Genomic DNA, 16,639 nt, shown 5'->3' on the forward strand with positions numbered 1-16,639 from the left:
TGAAGCATGCGATCTATCGCTGTTAAACTAGGTAAGGTTGACTTGGATTGTTTCTGCTTCTTAGTAGGTGGAGCAGGCATTTCAACAGCCAATATATAATCAAAGCAATCCCCTAAATGAAGACCACAATGGCCAATAACTTCTATCCACAGTCACAAAATAAGTAATAATATCCAACAATAGTCCTTACTTAATGCAGCAGGCTGATCCAGGAATGTTCTAACATGGAACCAAGGGGGATGCCCCAGCCCAGCCTCCCTCGGCCCCCTAAGGCCACAAAACGGCCCCTCCCTTGACCCAGGCTTCCCCCAGGCTACTCCCGCGCGTGTCCCGCGTCGCGGGAGAAACGCTGTCCCTTTTCTGCGCCTCCGGGCGCTGCTGTCAGTGGGAGTGGCTTCAGGGGGTTGTAGTCCCCCCGCTCTGCGGCAGCGGTAGGAAGCGCGGCGCCGGGGGGACCAAGCGCCCGATTGCAGACACTCCCCAAATGCTCCCCAATTGCTCTGGGTCCTGTTCGGGTCGAATGCGGTGCCAGAAGGTGAGTTGGCAAGTTCCTATGCGGGTCAGAAATGCGGCAAAGACAAGGAGCAAATATAAACTATGTGAGAATAGGCAGGAAATTCCAAACACCTCTCTAGGGGGGGGACTCAACAAGTGTCCCCCACTTCAAAGGGGGCACCAGGTATAAAAAATTGACCCTCACCCTCAACTCTTCAGTACACACCTGGACTGTGGAAGACTCAGAAGGACTGCTTTGCTGCAATAAGGACTGCTGCCCTACTGCACGAGTAGGAAGGAGTTCATCTTGAACCCAGAGCCATGAGAGTGATATCAAGGGATAGTTGGCTGGCTCCTGATTGAAGCCTGAGGGACAGAAAATGCTACAGCCAGCTTGAATCCTGTACTTGGACTCTGCCAGCCACAAGTGGTGCTGCTCCAGTCCGGGGCCCTTGAAAGTGGGCTTGAAAGTGCTCTACCAGCCCAGCTGTGGTCTTTTCAACAGAACCGACACAGTGCAATGCATCTCCTTGCAGCTCCACATTGAAACAGCCGCTGCTTGACATCCCTAATGCAAGACCCCAATGATCTTTGGAACCACCACTGGGGGATGCCTCCTTAACTCAGGACCGCGCCTAGCAGCCGGCAGCTCATTCGAACCAGCGATGTGGGATGCATCCTCAGCACGGGATCTCTCAATACTCTGCAACTAGTATTTGAGGTACCTTATTCAGTAGGCATAACTTGGTCCCTGTATCCTGCCTATGCTCCATCGTAGTTGTCTTGAACTTAGGACTTTGACCCAGTCCAGCGTGACCAGATAGCTACAATTGGCTCTTTGTTTTTTTGAGCAGTATTCATACTGAAATCTTTCAAATCTGCTTATCTCTGGTTCTTCTGATTGGATTTTGGTAATTTTGGTGTTAAATAAATTATTACAATCTACTATATTTTGTAAATGGGTGTGGGATTTTTCTTGTGTAGCGTTTTCACCTTATTACTGTTAGTGTGCTGCATAAATACTTTACACATTGCTCTAAGTTAAGCCTGACTTGTTTTGTGTCACGCTACCAGAGGGTTAAGCATATGTTAAGCTGTGGTTTGCTTGTATTTCATCCTGACAGGAATTGTGGTTGCTGCTCGAGTAGGGATTCACCCCCCTCAACCAGTAACCCAATTTCTCAGAGCAGCTTTTACATTTGTGGGTGTAGATAGTTATATGCATTGATTACATTTGCACATTCCTACAATTTTCTTCTGATGTGAAGTGTAAGCTGCACAAGTGCAGTTCATAATGCAAATATATCATACAGTTTTAGGCACAACTGCGTACATTTCACTCATTTCTATATAATACTCTCTAGAGGTATAAGTAATGTATATTTTTCTGTTTTTTAAAAACAATACCTAGTGTATTCACAAGGGTGTGGCTAGTTACCATTAACTGTTTCACCGGAGAAGCTATTTTTCAACTTTTTAGGTTATTTCTCTCAGCACTAACCAGTTAGCAAGAAATCCGCTTTTGGACATTGAAGATTATTTGAATGAGTTTGGAAGGCATTTGTTAAATCAAAACTGCATTGCCTTCCGCAAGGCATTTTGTATCATTCATCAGCTGAGATCATGATTGTGAATCAATTCTCTGAACGCTCTAATTATTACCCCCTTGTCCCCCTCGCTTTGATAAATAACATGTTGGGGCATTTGTACCTCTTAGACACCTCCCTTTCAATTCAATTTAAAAGCGTCCCTCCCTCCACCCATACTGTTTCTTTGTGTCTGACACCCCAGGATCGGATCACCACTTTGCATTCACTCCGGCATTTTATTCTGCTTCTCCCTGTAAACAAGGCCGTTGTTATTTTGGGGATGTTCCTCTATAAAAGAGCTTGTTTTTACACAAGTGAGGATTGTCAGAGGTGTCAGGGATTTTGCTGAGGCCCCCGCTGACGGGTGTAAGCTGTGTGAGGGCATGCATACTCAGTGCTCCGCTTCTGGGTGGAGAGAGCGACGCCTCTCCACAGGGGCGGCTTTAGGCTCATGGTGGCCCTTGGCAGGGAGCGTAGGTAGGGGGCCCCGGAAGAGGGGGTCCGGGCGGGGCGGAGCGCGGAGGCCATTGAAGAGGGGGGGTTAGGGGGGGGGGGGGGTCAGGGTGTTTGGAAGTGGAACAGAGCTGGAGGCCGCCAAATCCCAGCCAGGGGCCACCACGCAAATTTGTATCCATCCTCAGAGGATTATTATATTAAGGATATATATTGGCGTGGTGGCCCCTGGGGTTTGGTGGCCCTGAGCAGGTGCACAGCTTGCACATGCCTAAGGCCGCCCCTGCTCTCCAGGAAGAAAGACTGATCAAGCAGGAGTTGTAGCGCTCTTCTGTATTTCGGGCCACGCTCAAAATGAGAAAGGTAGGAATTGTTTCTCGGTGGCATATTTATTCACTCATGCTGTCGTTGAAATAACTATTAATTGGTCACTTCATGTTAGCTGGGGATTCGTTTGCTAGTGCAGTGTTTTGAAGGTATGAATCGGGCGATTGTTCTCCTACTGATCAAGTGGATTGTAAAGTAGACAATGATCTAAAGAAATGTTTCGCTCCACCAATGTCTTGAATAAATAAACCACCTGCGCACGCAGCATACACCTTAAATACTTGGCTGAGGCCATCCAGGAAGGTACACATGTCTCTGAAATACTGATTATGATGGAACAGTAATCCAGCGGGCGCTTGGGGTTCTGCTGATTGCACACCATTACAGAGGGAGGAAAAAAAGAATTGTAGGAGAGTTCTGGCCACACAGGATCCTTATATATATTTTTTTGCCACAGCGGACTTGGGCTCACATATTTGAGTGACCATATACGAATCAACAAACACAACAGGTGATGGACCGAATGTGGATCAATGTCACACACTCACCCCAGTCCAAAGATCTGGGCCCAAATCCATCGTTTTTTTGCACTCCACACCACCCTGGGTTAGACAATGGCGATATGCAAATCAGCTCTGACCCTGTGCCCCATGGGAACAGTCCAGTCCGAACTACAAAAGCCATGTCCTTACCAGAACGGAATCAAGCATCCGAGGACCGGACCGGTTTCGAGGTAACACCTCTCATCAGCCCGGCTAGCTTGACTCCAGTGGTGTGAAGTGCCTGGGACCCACGTCTGGGCATCCCCAGCGCACTTAGGGCGGAATATGCAAACACAACAGGTGATGGACCGAATGTGGATCAATGTCACACACTCACCCCAGTCCAAAGATCTGGGCCCAAATCCATCGTTTTTTTGCACTCCACACCACCCTGGGTTAGACAATGGCGATATGCAAATCAGCTCTGACCCTGTGCCCCATGGGAACAGTCCAGTCCGAACTACAAAAGCCATGTCCTTACCAGAACGGAATCAAGCATCCGAGGACCGGACCGGTTTCGAGGTAACACCTCTCATCAGCCCGGCTAGCTTGACTCCAGTGGTGTGAAGTGCCTGGGACCCACGTCTGGGCATCCCCAGCGCACTTAGGGCGGAATATGCAAACACAACAGGTGATGGACCGAATGTGGATCAATGTCACACACTCACCCCAGTCCAAAGATCTGGGCCCAAATCCATCGTTTTTTTGCACTCCACACCACCCTGGGTTAGACAATGGCGATATGCAAATCAGCTCTGACCCTGTGCCCCATGGGAACAGTCCAGTCCGAACTACAAAAGCCATGTCCTTACCAGAACGGAATCAAGCATCCGAGGACCGGACCGGTTTCGAGGTAACACCTCTCATCAGCCCGGCTAGCTTGACTCCAGTGGTGTGAAGTGCCTGGGACCCACGTCTGGGCATCCCCAGCGCACTTAGGGCGGAATATGCAAACACAACAGGTGATGGACCGAATGTGGATCAATGTCACACACTCACCCCAGTCCAAAGATCTGGGCCCAAATCCATCGTTTTTTTGCACTCCACACCACCCTGGGTTAGACAATGGCGATATGCAAATCAGCTCTGACCCTGTGCCCCATGGGAACAGTCCAGTCCGAACTACAAAAGCCATGTCCTTACCAGAACGGAATCAAGCATCCGAGGACCGGACCGGTTTCGAGGTAACACCTCTCATCAGCCCGGCTAGCTTGACTCCAGTGGTGTGAAGTGCCTGGAACCCACGTCTGGGCATCCCCAGCGCACTTAGGGCGGAATATGCAAACACAACAGGTGATGGACCGAATGCGGATCAATGTCACACACTCACCCCAGTCCAAAGATCTGGGCCCAAATCCATCGTTTTTTTGCACTCCACACCACCCTGGGTTAGACAATGGCGATATGCAAATCAGCTCTGACCCTGTGCCCCATGGGAACAGTCCAGTCCGAACTACAAAAGCCATGTCCTTACCAGAACGGAATCAAGCATCCGAGGACCGGACCGGTTTCGAGGTAACACCTCTCATCAGCCCGGCTAGCTTGACTCCAGTGGTGTGAAGTGCCTGGGACCCACGTCTGGGCATCCCCAGCGCACTTAGGGCGGAATATGCAAACACAACAGGTGATGGACCGAATGTGGATCAATGTCACACACTCACCCCAGTCCAAAGATCTGGGCCCAAATCCATCGTTTTTTTGCACTCCACACCACCCTGGGTTAGACAATGGCGATATGCAAATCAGCTCTGACCCTGTGCCCCATGGGAACAGTCCAGTCCGAACTACAAAAGCCATGTCCTTACCAGAACGGAATCAAGCATCCGAGGACCGGACCGGTTTCGAGGTAACACCTCTCATCAGCCCGGCTAGCTTGACTCCAGTGGTGGATTTGGGCCCAGATCTTTGGACTGGGGTGAGTGTGTGACATTGATCCGCATTCGGTCCATCACCTGTTGTATTTGCATATTCCGCCCTGAGTGCGCTGGGGATGCCCAGACGTGGGTCCCAGGCACTCCACACCACTGGAGTCAAGCTAGCCGGGCTGATGAGAGGTGTTACCTCGAAACCGGTCCGGTCCTCGGATGCTTGATTCCGTTCTGGGAAGGACATGGCTTTTGTAGTTCGGACTGGACTGTTCCCATGGGGCACAGGGTCAGAGCTGATTTGCATATCGCCATTGTCTAACCCAGGGTGGTGTGGAGTGCAAAAAAACGATGGATTTGGGCCCAGATCTTTGGACTGGGGTGAGTGTGTGACATTGATCCGCATTCGGTCCATCACCTGTTGTATTTGCATATTCCGCCCTGAGTGCGCTGGGGATGCCCAGACGTGGGTCCCAGGCACTCCACACCACTGGAGTCAAGCTAGCCGGGCTGATGAGAGGTGTTACCTCGAAACCGGTCCGGTCCTCGGATGCTTGATTCCGTTCTGGGAAGGACATGGCTTTTGTAGTTCGGACTGGACTGTTCCCATGGGGCACAGGGTCAGAGCTGATTTGCATATCGCCATTGTCTAACCCAGGGTGGTGTGGAGTGCAAAAAAACGATGGATTTGGGCCCAGATCTTTGGACTGGGGTGAGTGTGTGACATTGATCCGCATTCGGTCCATCACCTGTTGTATTTGCATATTCCGCCCTGAGTGCGCTGGGGATGCCCAGACGTGGGTCCCAGGCACTCCACACCACTGGAGTCAAGCTAGCCGGGCTGATGAGAGGTGTTACCTCGAAATCGGTCCGGTCCTCGGATGCTTGATTCCGTTCTGGGAAGGACATGGCTTTTGTAGTTCGGACTGGACTGTTCCCATGGGGCACAGGGTCAGAGCTGATTTGCATATCGCCATTGTCTAACCCAGGGTGGTGTGGAGTGCAAAAAAACGATGGATTTGGGCCCAGATCTTTGGACTGGGGTGAGTGTGTGACATTGATCCGCATTCGGTCCATCACCTGTTGTATTTGCATATTCCGCCCTGAGTGCGCTGGGGATGCCCAGACGTGGGTCCCAGGCACTCCACACCACTGGAGTCAAGCTAGCCGGGCTGATGAGAGGTGTTACCTCGAAACCGGTCCGGTCCTCGGATGCTTGATTCCGTTCTGGGAAGGACATGGCTTTTGTAGTTCGGACTGGACTGTTCCCATGGGGCACAGGGTCAGAGCTGATTTGCATATCGCCATTGTCTAACCCAGGGTGGTGTGGAGTGCAAAAAAACGATGGATTTGGGCCCAGATCTTTGGACTGGGGTGAGTGTGTGACATTGATCCGCATTCGGTCCATCACCTGTTGTATTTGCATATTCCGCCCTGAGTGCGCTGGGGATGCCCAGACGTGGGTCCCAGGCACTCCACACCACTGGAGTCAAGCTAGCCGGGCTGATGAGAGGTGTTACCTCGAAACCGGTCCGGTCCTCGGATGCTTGATTCCGTTCTGGGAAGGACATGGCTTTTGTAGTTCGGACTGGACTGTTCCCATGGGGCACAGGGTCAGAGCTGATTTGCATATCGCCATTGTCTAACCCAGGGTGGTGTGGAGTGCAAAAAAACGATGGATTTGGGCCCAGATCTTTGGACTGGGGTGAGTGTGTGACATTGATCCGCATTCGGTCTATCACCTGTTGTATTTGCATATACGAATCAAACCACCCTTGTTGTGGCTTTCTATCTAGTTCAACGAGGACGCCCCACTAGCAAGGGCTATAATTAGAGACTGCCTGAATTGTGACCAAGGTATGTCAATCCCCTGGTTGGCTTATGTGAAAAGCTCCTTTGATGAGGCTGGTCTATCAGATGCTTTTTCTGATACCACCACATGTGCTTCCATTAATAAAAGACCAGTCTCATCAATGTTATTAGCACAATCACATGATAAGAGGGCAATGATTGGAAAATATCTTTCTATGAATATGGAGGTTACATCAGGTAGCTGCATATGGAAACCAAGGAGGATCTGGGAGCGCTCTCTATTATTTAGGTTCAGGGTGGATACAGTAACGTATCTACCTTGCTTTCAAGTAGGGTATCAGACCAACTTAGATGCGATCGCATGCCCCTGTAGTAATTGTGCTACTCAGTCTGTAAATCGCTTTCTCTTTTCGTGTAAATTTTAAGTTTTATAAACAAAAAGCTTCTTGGCTCCATTAATGAGAGCGAGAAACCTGAGGCAGAGTGCACAATCTTGTAATGCATTACAACACCTCCCAGATGATGAAACGTGTCACGGTAACTCGTTTTTAACACTTCGTCTTGTGAAAGGTATGAACGTAATATTTAAAAATGATGAATTGCTTTGAATGTTTTATCTCCCTTTTACTCTTATGGTTGCGCTGTTTAATAAGTTGATATGAATATATCGGAATACGTGAGAGCAGTACCAGGTAAATAAATCCATTAACAGAATGTACCACAAAGTAGATTTCTGTTTCTAGGTCTCTATAGCCTGTGTTGCTACATCTAAATTATTATGTCCAGTCATCAGGTGTGGGTACTGAGATATGTGATTCTGTTTTGTAATTGTGAAATTTTTGTTTTTTTATGTGTAAACCGAATAAAGATTTATAAGTAAGTAAGGAACAACATCATCTGACATAATTAAGACTTCTACAGTTGCTTCAGGTGCAGTCATTTTTGTCAGAAGAAACCTATGGCTTTCTGACTGGAGACCCAACTTCCATTTTCGGATGGTCATGTTGCAACAGGTTATTCCTGTGATCTCAAACAACGATTTCTTAGCAACCATAGATTTGCAAGAAACCTACTTGCAAGTTTCTATTGACCTGTCACATCAAAGGTTTCTACGCTTTGCAGTAGGGGACTTAAATCTTCAGTTTAGGATTCTCCCGTTCTGACTCAGGTTTGCCCCTTGGGTGTTTAAAAGGATGTTGACTCCCCGAATTGCTTTACTGCACCAGCAGGGGATATGTGCTCAGCCTAACCCATACAATTGACTGGTGCTCTCATCCTCTCTGCAGTTGGCTACTACTCATATGCACAAGGTTCTAGGTATGCTGACACGTAATGGGTTCCTTATATTTTACAGGAAGTCTCAACTGGTGCCCGATCACGATCAGACCTTTATTGGGAGCAGCTTCTACATGGTCCAGGGAGGTAACAATTCAGTCCCATGTGTCAGATCCGATTGAGTCTGCTAGTTCTACAGTTGAAAAGTGGATGAGAGTCCACAGGGATTTTGCAGCGAAACTGTTTTTAGTCACTTGTTCAAGGTCCCATTTGAATCAGCGTATGCATTACTTTCTCCTTTATTGGTCTCCGGTCTTGCAGGACATGTCTCTTTTGATTCCGATGACAGAGTAGAAAAAGTCGGAAATTGCATAGTTCCTGGATCTATTAAATTTCTTAAAAGGAAAGTCTTTGTGTCCTCAGTATCCGACAGTCATAAAGATGGAGGCATGCAACCACTGGGGGGGCATGGACAGGTTGACATCAGATCAGGGTATGTGGTCACATTGTCAGAGGAGCATGTCCTACAACTGAGAGGGAACTGGAGGTGATCAGGCTGGATGTTTTAGCATTCTCTCACCTTCTGTTCCACAAAGAGCCGCCATAATCAGAACAGACAACATGATTGCAAAATCTTATATCAGTCGCCTGGGCGAGGGGCAAGCGGGTGAGGTCTTCCTTGTTTTCAGCAATTTCAGATTTAAAAAATTCCTGGGCACAATCCAATATACGTTCCCTGAGGGGGAACACTCAATGTTCAGGCGGACAAGTTGAGCAGGGAGATTCCCTCCTCTTATGAATTCTGTCTGTTTCCCCAGTCATTTCTACTGATTCGTCAGAGGTGGGGAGTATGAATCCCTTTGCAACTACTCGCAATTCCCAGCTTTCTCTCTTTTGTTCAGAGACCAATTCCTGGGGCATAGACGCTTTATCTTGTCCTTGGCAGAGGATTCTGTTGTATGTTTGTCTTCCGTTTCCTTTGAATCAGCATTTTCTGATCAGGGTGAGGGAGGAAGGAGCACTTGCAATCCAGAGGGCTCAGCCTTGGCTCCACTCATCCCGGTTTCATCTGCTGGTTGAGATAAACATAGACCAGGAGTGGCTTCTCCCAACAGTGCCATCCACTCAGGCTCTTCTTAGTCTCCAGACCGACTCTCTTATAAGGATCAAGCCTGGAGGTTGAAAGTGCAGGGTTAAGATTCAGGAGTTTCTCTTGGTCTGTTTCTTCTACGCATTGTGCCAAAAGTGCCACTGCCACTTTATGTGCATTTGGAACGTACTTTATGGGTTTAGATCTAATTTGTTTTTGACTCTATGAATGAGAAGCAGCTAGATAACAGATGCGTGAAAAGCTGGCTTTGACAAACACTTCGGACAACATATGTTAGCATGGTGGAATAGAAGGAATGCACAACCAGAGTAATGGTCTGGAACATTATAAAGGTAAGATAATGTGTCTGAGAACGACGAGAGGAAGTAAAGACAAAGATACAAAGTGCGTTTTAAAAAGGGGTCGTGCGGATGGGATGCATCCGGTGGGGGTTGATACTGGTTCGATACGCGGGACCGCCCTCCGGATGTGGGTCCAGACGCTCTGTATGACTTTTGCTAGAATACGCCCTGCCAGCGAGTCGATGCAGGCAGCTGGGCTGTGTACAATGATAATTGGCCGCATAATAAAATGTTTGATTCTAAAAAGGGGTCGTGGTACATCCATAGTCAATCCAGGCGCTATACAGCCAGCTAGCAAGCAACGATCCCTTGTTTGTGAACTATAAACGTCAGGAGTGATGGGGAGTCATTGGGGTTATGCACAACATACCAAGTAACAGGTCTTGTGACATTGTGACATCACTACCCAGCATTCATTGCATTGTAAGTATCTGCCCAGTTAGAAGCGCCATGATGAAAGATTTAATGCTTCCATTGGATTTGTGAGCAGGAGTCCTAGCTTCAAGTTTTAAATGTCATACGTTTAGAGAGTCCTTAAACTACATTCCTTATCATGGGATGGAAGAGGAACTGATTTTCATTTCTATTTTTGATGTTTGGCACCGAAAGCCCGTGGCTCAATGAGGGAAGTCAGAGATAAAAGAGCTCCTTCTCTAAGTAACGGTGAGCCATCATAGACCAGATGGAGTCCTGATTGCGGTAACAGTGGAATTGACGCAAGCTGATTGATGCTTGGCGATAAACCCATCAAGATGCAACCAATGATATCCTTAAAACAGTTGTGAAGTGCTGCCATCAAGATTTTGTATCACAAAGATGGTTGCTGTAGGGCATGGTGTCGTCTCAAACGTCATTATACCAGTAACCACTTTTTTATATATTTACTTTTAGTATATTCATTGTGAAACAATTAATGCTTTTGAAGTTATCAGCTGACAGAGCCTTTCATCGGACCCTGTATACTCACGGATTCCCTTTCGGCACTCCATGTGTCAACCCGGGTCCATTTCAGAATCAGTTGTAGTCATATCCCATGTATTCAAATCAGGTCTGTCACTTCCTTCTTGCCTGCGAAGGAATGCTTGGCAGAAAGGCTGTGGGTGGGAAACACTGTGGGCTTCCGGAATCTGAAAGCACCCCCACCCCTTCCAAATCTCGCCCTAGGACCCTTAGGCCACGAGGACTCTGGCTTCATTGTTAGTCTTTGAGCCCATTGGCTAGTGTGCCACTCTTCGAACATGGAGGGTTAATATAGTGCTGCTTCGATTGTCTGCACCGATGCCAGGACAGAAGGCTGGTGCAAACATTGCATAGGGAAGCTTATACCCAAAGCCACCAGGCTGCTGATAAGAACTAGTCAATGAAGCAAAGGAACCCCACACATACCTCTTTTCCGCACCACATCCTCCGACTCTGGCTTGCGGCTGACAGAGACCACCTTCATCATCAGGCGATTGCCTCCCTGCCGGATGAGCGACACCACTTGCTTGTGTCCCACCTTCACCACATTCACACCGTTCACCTAGGGCCGGACAGGAAACAACAAGTTACCAGAAATCATCTTGACAACAGGGATGCAAGATTCACATTACAACATGAATTTCTCATCCATGTCCTTGACATGGTGTCCAGCGATGGTGCGAGGCCTGCACCAACTGCGACGATCATTACATGGAGGAGCAGCAGTGTAAAATACCCATCTACTCATTCATCTAAACACACACTGCTTTCTTCTAGCGCCTTTTTTTAAACCTCGGCTAAGAGTTGTGACGCTGTGTTTCTGCACAAGCCTTTATTTTGCGAGGACATATCTCCTCTACACCGCAGACACAATAGACTCACGAGCAGGGCCTGCATGTAAAATCCTCGGACATGTATTGCACAAGCACTTCAAAGGTCAAAATGTACATAGGAAGATGACTTGCATTCGTGACGTGAGTCAGCAAACCTACATCTTTACACTGACTGACATTCACAAAATGACGGGGTTGCAATGACGAAATAAAGTGTCCTTTGCGGAAAGAACACCTGGTGGGAGGATGCACTCCAGAAGATGCCATCTGCACAGTAGTAGTGGCCTTTCAGGACACATTTCAATAGAAGAATGTTTACTGCCTGAGAAGGCAATCGCCAGCCTTGTAGTGCTCTGTGTTTCATTCTAGTTGAAAGATTCGCCCAGGTTATGGCGTTTAGTATGGACTTTAATGCGTTTTATTTTCTCGATATCTATGTGTAAAAACAGTCAATTGTGTGTAAATTACGAATTTCACACTATTTTAACTATACTATAATGGGGTAAGTATATATATTGATAAATGTACTGTTTCTAACTCCATATCTACGCACATTGACTACCCACATTGTGAAGTAAAGTATAGTAAACCTGAAGTAACCTAAACATAATTACCTTGTCAATATTTTGGTCATCCGCAATTTTGTATTGGGGCACAGTATCTAAAACTTGATATTCCCGTACCATACCAACCTGCCTTATACTATCGCCCACTCGACTTCACTTGTAGCTGTTCATCTGTTGACTTTGGCAGTCCAATTTATCAAGAAAAAACATCATTGCCACAAGATGGACGATTGAATTCCAATAGGTTTGCCTAGCTAGTAGAGTTGGATACTGATTTGCAAGGCTGGAGGCAGTCGGAGCCTGTTGTTATGAATTACTACCAGCTCATGTGTCCCATATTTAAGTGTTTTTGAAACAGAATGTATATAAAGGATTCTTTTTATTGAGTAACTCTGTAACTCATGCCTTTGTGCAAGTTAAGGTTTACTTGATATCCAGCAAAGAATGTGCGTTTTCATCTACTGATAAACACAGCCAATGTTCTACCAGTCTGGGCCTCCTTAATATCACTTATTTTGTAAAATGTGTTCTGTATTAGAGTTGACAATTTAATTTCATTAGGGAGTCAGGTTCATTTTTCTCACACAGGATTAAAAACCTTGCCTGGTTCATTGCAAACCGAGGCACGTGGGATCTGTCAAACATTAAAACACCTTTGTTTTCAACAGCACATTTAATTTAAATCAAGTACGGTTTGTTTTAATTACATCACTTTCAAACTCCGGAATAAAACACTCCCAGTTGCTTAGTGTAAGTGACTGACAGTTACTGGAGGGTTAGTCACATCTCCATTGCATAATAAAGCCCCATCCTAAGCTTCTTAGTTTGAAATGGGGGTTTGCAACCCATCATGGGTGGCAAACCCCTGCTGCGCACAGCCATGCCACAGTGTCCCGAAAATGGCTGCAGCAAGAGAAAATGTTCTCTTGTGGCCAGCCAAAAGGGCTCTCAGATCTGAGGTTCTAACTGCAGTGGCGGCTGGCTGGTAATAGTGGGGGGTTTAGAAACCTGGGGGAAAAAAGAAGACTTACCTGCCGGTCGCTAGCCGCTGCAACACCTCCGTCCTCCCTGTTTTCCTGGCTCCTGGCAGTACCCAGGCTTCCACACTATCCTAGCCAATCACAAGTGGAGGCTGGCACAGGTAAACCCGGTGAGGTGGGGTGGAGGGTGGGGTGGGGGAGTCGACGGACGACGGAATAGGTATAATTAAATAGATAAATAATACCTATTCTGTCTGCTTCCCCCCTCTGCCGCGCCCTGCCCCCCCCCCCCCCACCACCCCACCATGCTTACCTGTGCCAGTCGTTGCTGCCAATCACAACGTTGATGCCACCAGCATGACACCAGCATTGTGATTGTTTTGAGAGGCCAGGTTCGGCATTTAGACAGGTAGTGGGAGCCTGTGCATGTTTGCCACCCAGGCTCCGCAATGCAGCCAGGTGGAGAACATGCTAAGTGCACATGACGGTTTGGCTGGTCCAAGATGGCCGGTCAAACCGTCATGAGCACTTAAGGTGCATCGACCACTCTCCCACTGTCGCAATCCCAGCCCCACCCTAATCTGGCTTCATACTAAAAATAAAATTATAAGAACATTCTGTTATTATCATTTTATTTTACCTTTGCACTGCTCAAAGAGCAGTGGGGCGATGATCCTCCGCCTTAGCGGAGGAGCCGCCGCTGTCCAACTGTGGATCCGAAAGGGACGACAGAAGAAGAGACTGCCTCGTCCAATTGTATTTTTATTTTTTTTAGCTTTTGATTAACAGACATCTGTGGATTGACTTTGCAATTCCTTTGTGATTAAAATGGCCAAGATATAAAAAGGTGTTAACCTTTAATGCCCGAACTGTAACTTTTTAAAATGCTTAAATCTCTAAAACTACTTAACAGATTTAAACCAAAACAACAAAGTCATGCCTTCTGAGTAAATTTCTACTTTCATGTCAAGTTTGGTAAATCCATTGAGCAGTTTTGCCTCAGGTATGAACACACTTTCCTCTTGGAGCTAAACTGGGGCAACACATCACTTTTTAACCCGATCTTTTTTCCATGCATGGATCTGCACAAAAAGTGCCATGTCAGACTTTCGCTGATTGTTTGCCATATTTAGTGCAGCTTTCTCCATGGGGTCAAAAGTTAAAGGCAAATGAAAAATACATTTCAATGAAAAGTGCAGCTGAACTATAACTACCCAGTGTCAACTGCCCTTGGGTAATGTGTGATTTAGTTTATCAACTTCAAAGGATAGGTTGCTGTGTTGGTTCTGTAGGGATTCAAGCCTATGACCTGTACAATACACACAAATCTCAGCAAATAGGGTTTAACTCACTGAGCTCTATAAATAGCTGATGAAATCACATCTTAACCATGATCAAGCATCATATACCCATTATCTGGAGATATCTGCCATCTAAGAAGATATGGAGCCACTCATGAAAACATCTATATCGACCCCAACAGTAAAATTAAGTGCCCAGTACACTTTTGGAAAAGTGGGTCATGCCTATTTATGATTGCTTGGGGAAGTTGTGCCTCCCAGTATGCTGTCTTTCCTTTATTAAAGGAAGATCATGCTCTGCAGCAGTACAACATAATGAGTACATTCCCAAGGGACGCAGGAAAAACATATGCATTTAGGATGGAATTTCATGGCATTGCACTAACTATACCATTGTATAACCACAGATAAGCTAACATGATTGCCCCTTTCACAAGGTGCAAAACAGTGGCCATATGATGTACAGATCGCACCTTCACTCACTAATGTGTGAGGTACACCAGATTAGCCTATGGCACCATGTTTTTTAAAAGGGGTGCATTTCCGCCCATCATGACCACACAACATCCTGCAATCATATGGCTTCTAGCTGATAGGTAAACACAGTACATTTATTACTCTTAACTTGATGCTGTGTAATAATGTCAGCATCTTGCTGCCAAAGGGCATGTGAATTGTTGGTGCATGGCCAAACGAATCACCTGAAATAAAGATGCATATATCATTTACAACATTAGCTTTGTGTCAGAAGCAGTCAGCTGTTTGTTAAGGTTCGCAGAACCCAGTGATTTAAAATGGGTGCGTTTCAAAACCATTTTGGGCTTGTTTCAGCATTTGGTGATCTGTGCAGAAATTATGGCTCTTAACTTCACAATGTCACATGTGTGCAAAGTCCTTCCCTGCCTGCCATTTTCTATTTCGTGATTCTAGGTGCTTGATTTGGAAGCCTATAAGAATTATCAGTTTGGTCAGTATTTACCAAGCGGGTATTTCAGGCTCACTCCTAGAGCTACAGACTGTTGAATGGAATGTTAGAATGTTGATAAGTCAAAAATTGGAATTTTCAAATATCTGCAAGTGAGAAGTTACTTATGTAGGACGAGAGAGCTGCAATTAATAAAGGGTCTATACCTCTAACCAATATTTTCGCAGACAGTGGCTTTATTAGTATTCAACCACTCTGTACATTGTTTCTCACTATGTTAATTGTATTCATCAAGCGCACAACCTAGGGGCGACCTGTCATTAACGGCCCCCTCCTTTGCCCAAAGCATGAGTGTCTGCCAGGATGAGCAAAGGTATGTCTTACAGGCACTTTCCATATCAGGTCAGAGAGCCAGAAGCTTTGTATTCACTAATGCACAGGCCCCACACAGACTGAGCGGAGCGTTGTCAGGCTGAAGATTTCACAACCCAAAGGGCTTCAACTCATCAACTCGGCAAAGTCCTGTGTGGCCCTCCACCCCATAACGAGGAAGAGCATCATGGATAGAATTAAACCCGGGCACCTCAGGTTTAAGCCCTGAAGTGCCCAGGGCTGACTGTTTATCAATGACAGAGTGATGTGGGTTCAGCAAATCTCACTCATCCCACCTCACTCTGGACCATATGTCCTGAGGCATTTTGCATTTTTTAATGGTGCCAATCACTGTTTCGGGTCATTATTCGGGTCAAATGCCATTTCGATATGTACAAAAGGTATTTGCGGCGATGCAAAATGCGATTTCTATCTAGTAGAAATCGCTTTTTGGACATCGCTAAATAGAAAATCCCAAATAGGGATTTCCAAATAGCAAATCACTAACAGTATGCACAAAGGATTTCCTAATTGCAAATAGTCACAAAATGGCTATTAGGAAATGCAATTACCATCAATCTGTATATGGTGGTAACCAGGTGCAAAAATACACCCAAAACACATCTGGCTCATTCAGAATGGCGGCTCTATATGTCTTGGTGAGGAGGATGAGGATTTTGGCTGGTAGGCAGAGAAGGAGGAGGAAACCGGAGAGGATATTTAGGGTGAAGGTCACCCGTTTTTAACAGACTTAGGAGGAGTACAGACGCAGTAATGAGTAAATGATGGAATTAGTTGCTGAGTTACAACCTCAGCTACTGACACAAACAGTCAGAAGCAATGCAATCCAACCACAGGTGCAGGTATAGTGTTATCTACACCTTTAGACTTT

The 16,639-nt window shown here is 46.5% G+C and overlaps 1 protein-coding gene across 1 annotated transcript in view; it reads right to left on the reverse strand.

Annotated features, from left to right (window-relative positions):
* The window catches only part of SHANK3 (SH3 and multiple ankyrin repeat domains 3), a 1,483,929-nt gene that overhangs the window by 337,510 nt on the left and 1,129,780 nt on the right, over nt 1-16,639 (reverse strand). Inside the window, exon 16 of the mRNA XM_086918824.1 lies at nt 11,197-11,332. Coding sequence (XP_086774950.1) covers nt 11,197-11,332 — 136 coding nt within the window. The remainder of the gene's footprint in view (nt 1-11,196; nt 11,333-16,639) is intronic.

Source organism: Lissotriton vulgaris, chromosome 1_1 (assembly GCF_964263255.1).
Source record: "Lissotriton vulgaris chromosome 1_1, aLisVul1.2, whole genome shotgun sequence".
NCBI lineage: Eukaryota > Metazoa > Chordata > Amphibia > Caudata > Salamandridae > Lissotriton > Lissotriton vulgaris.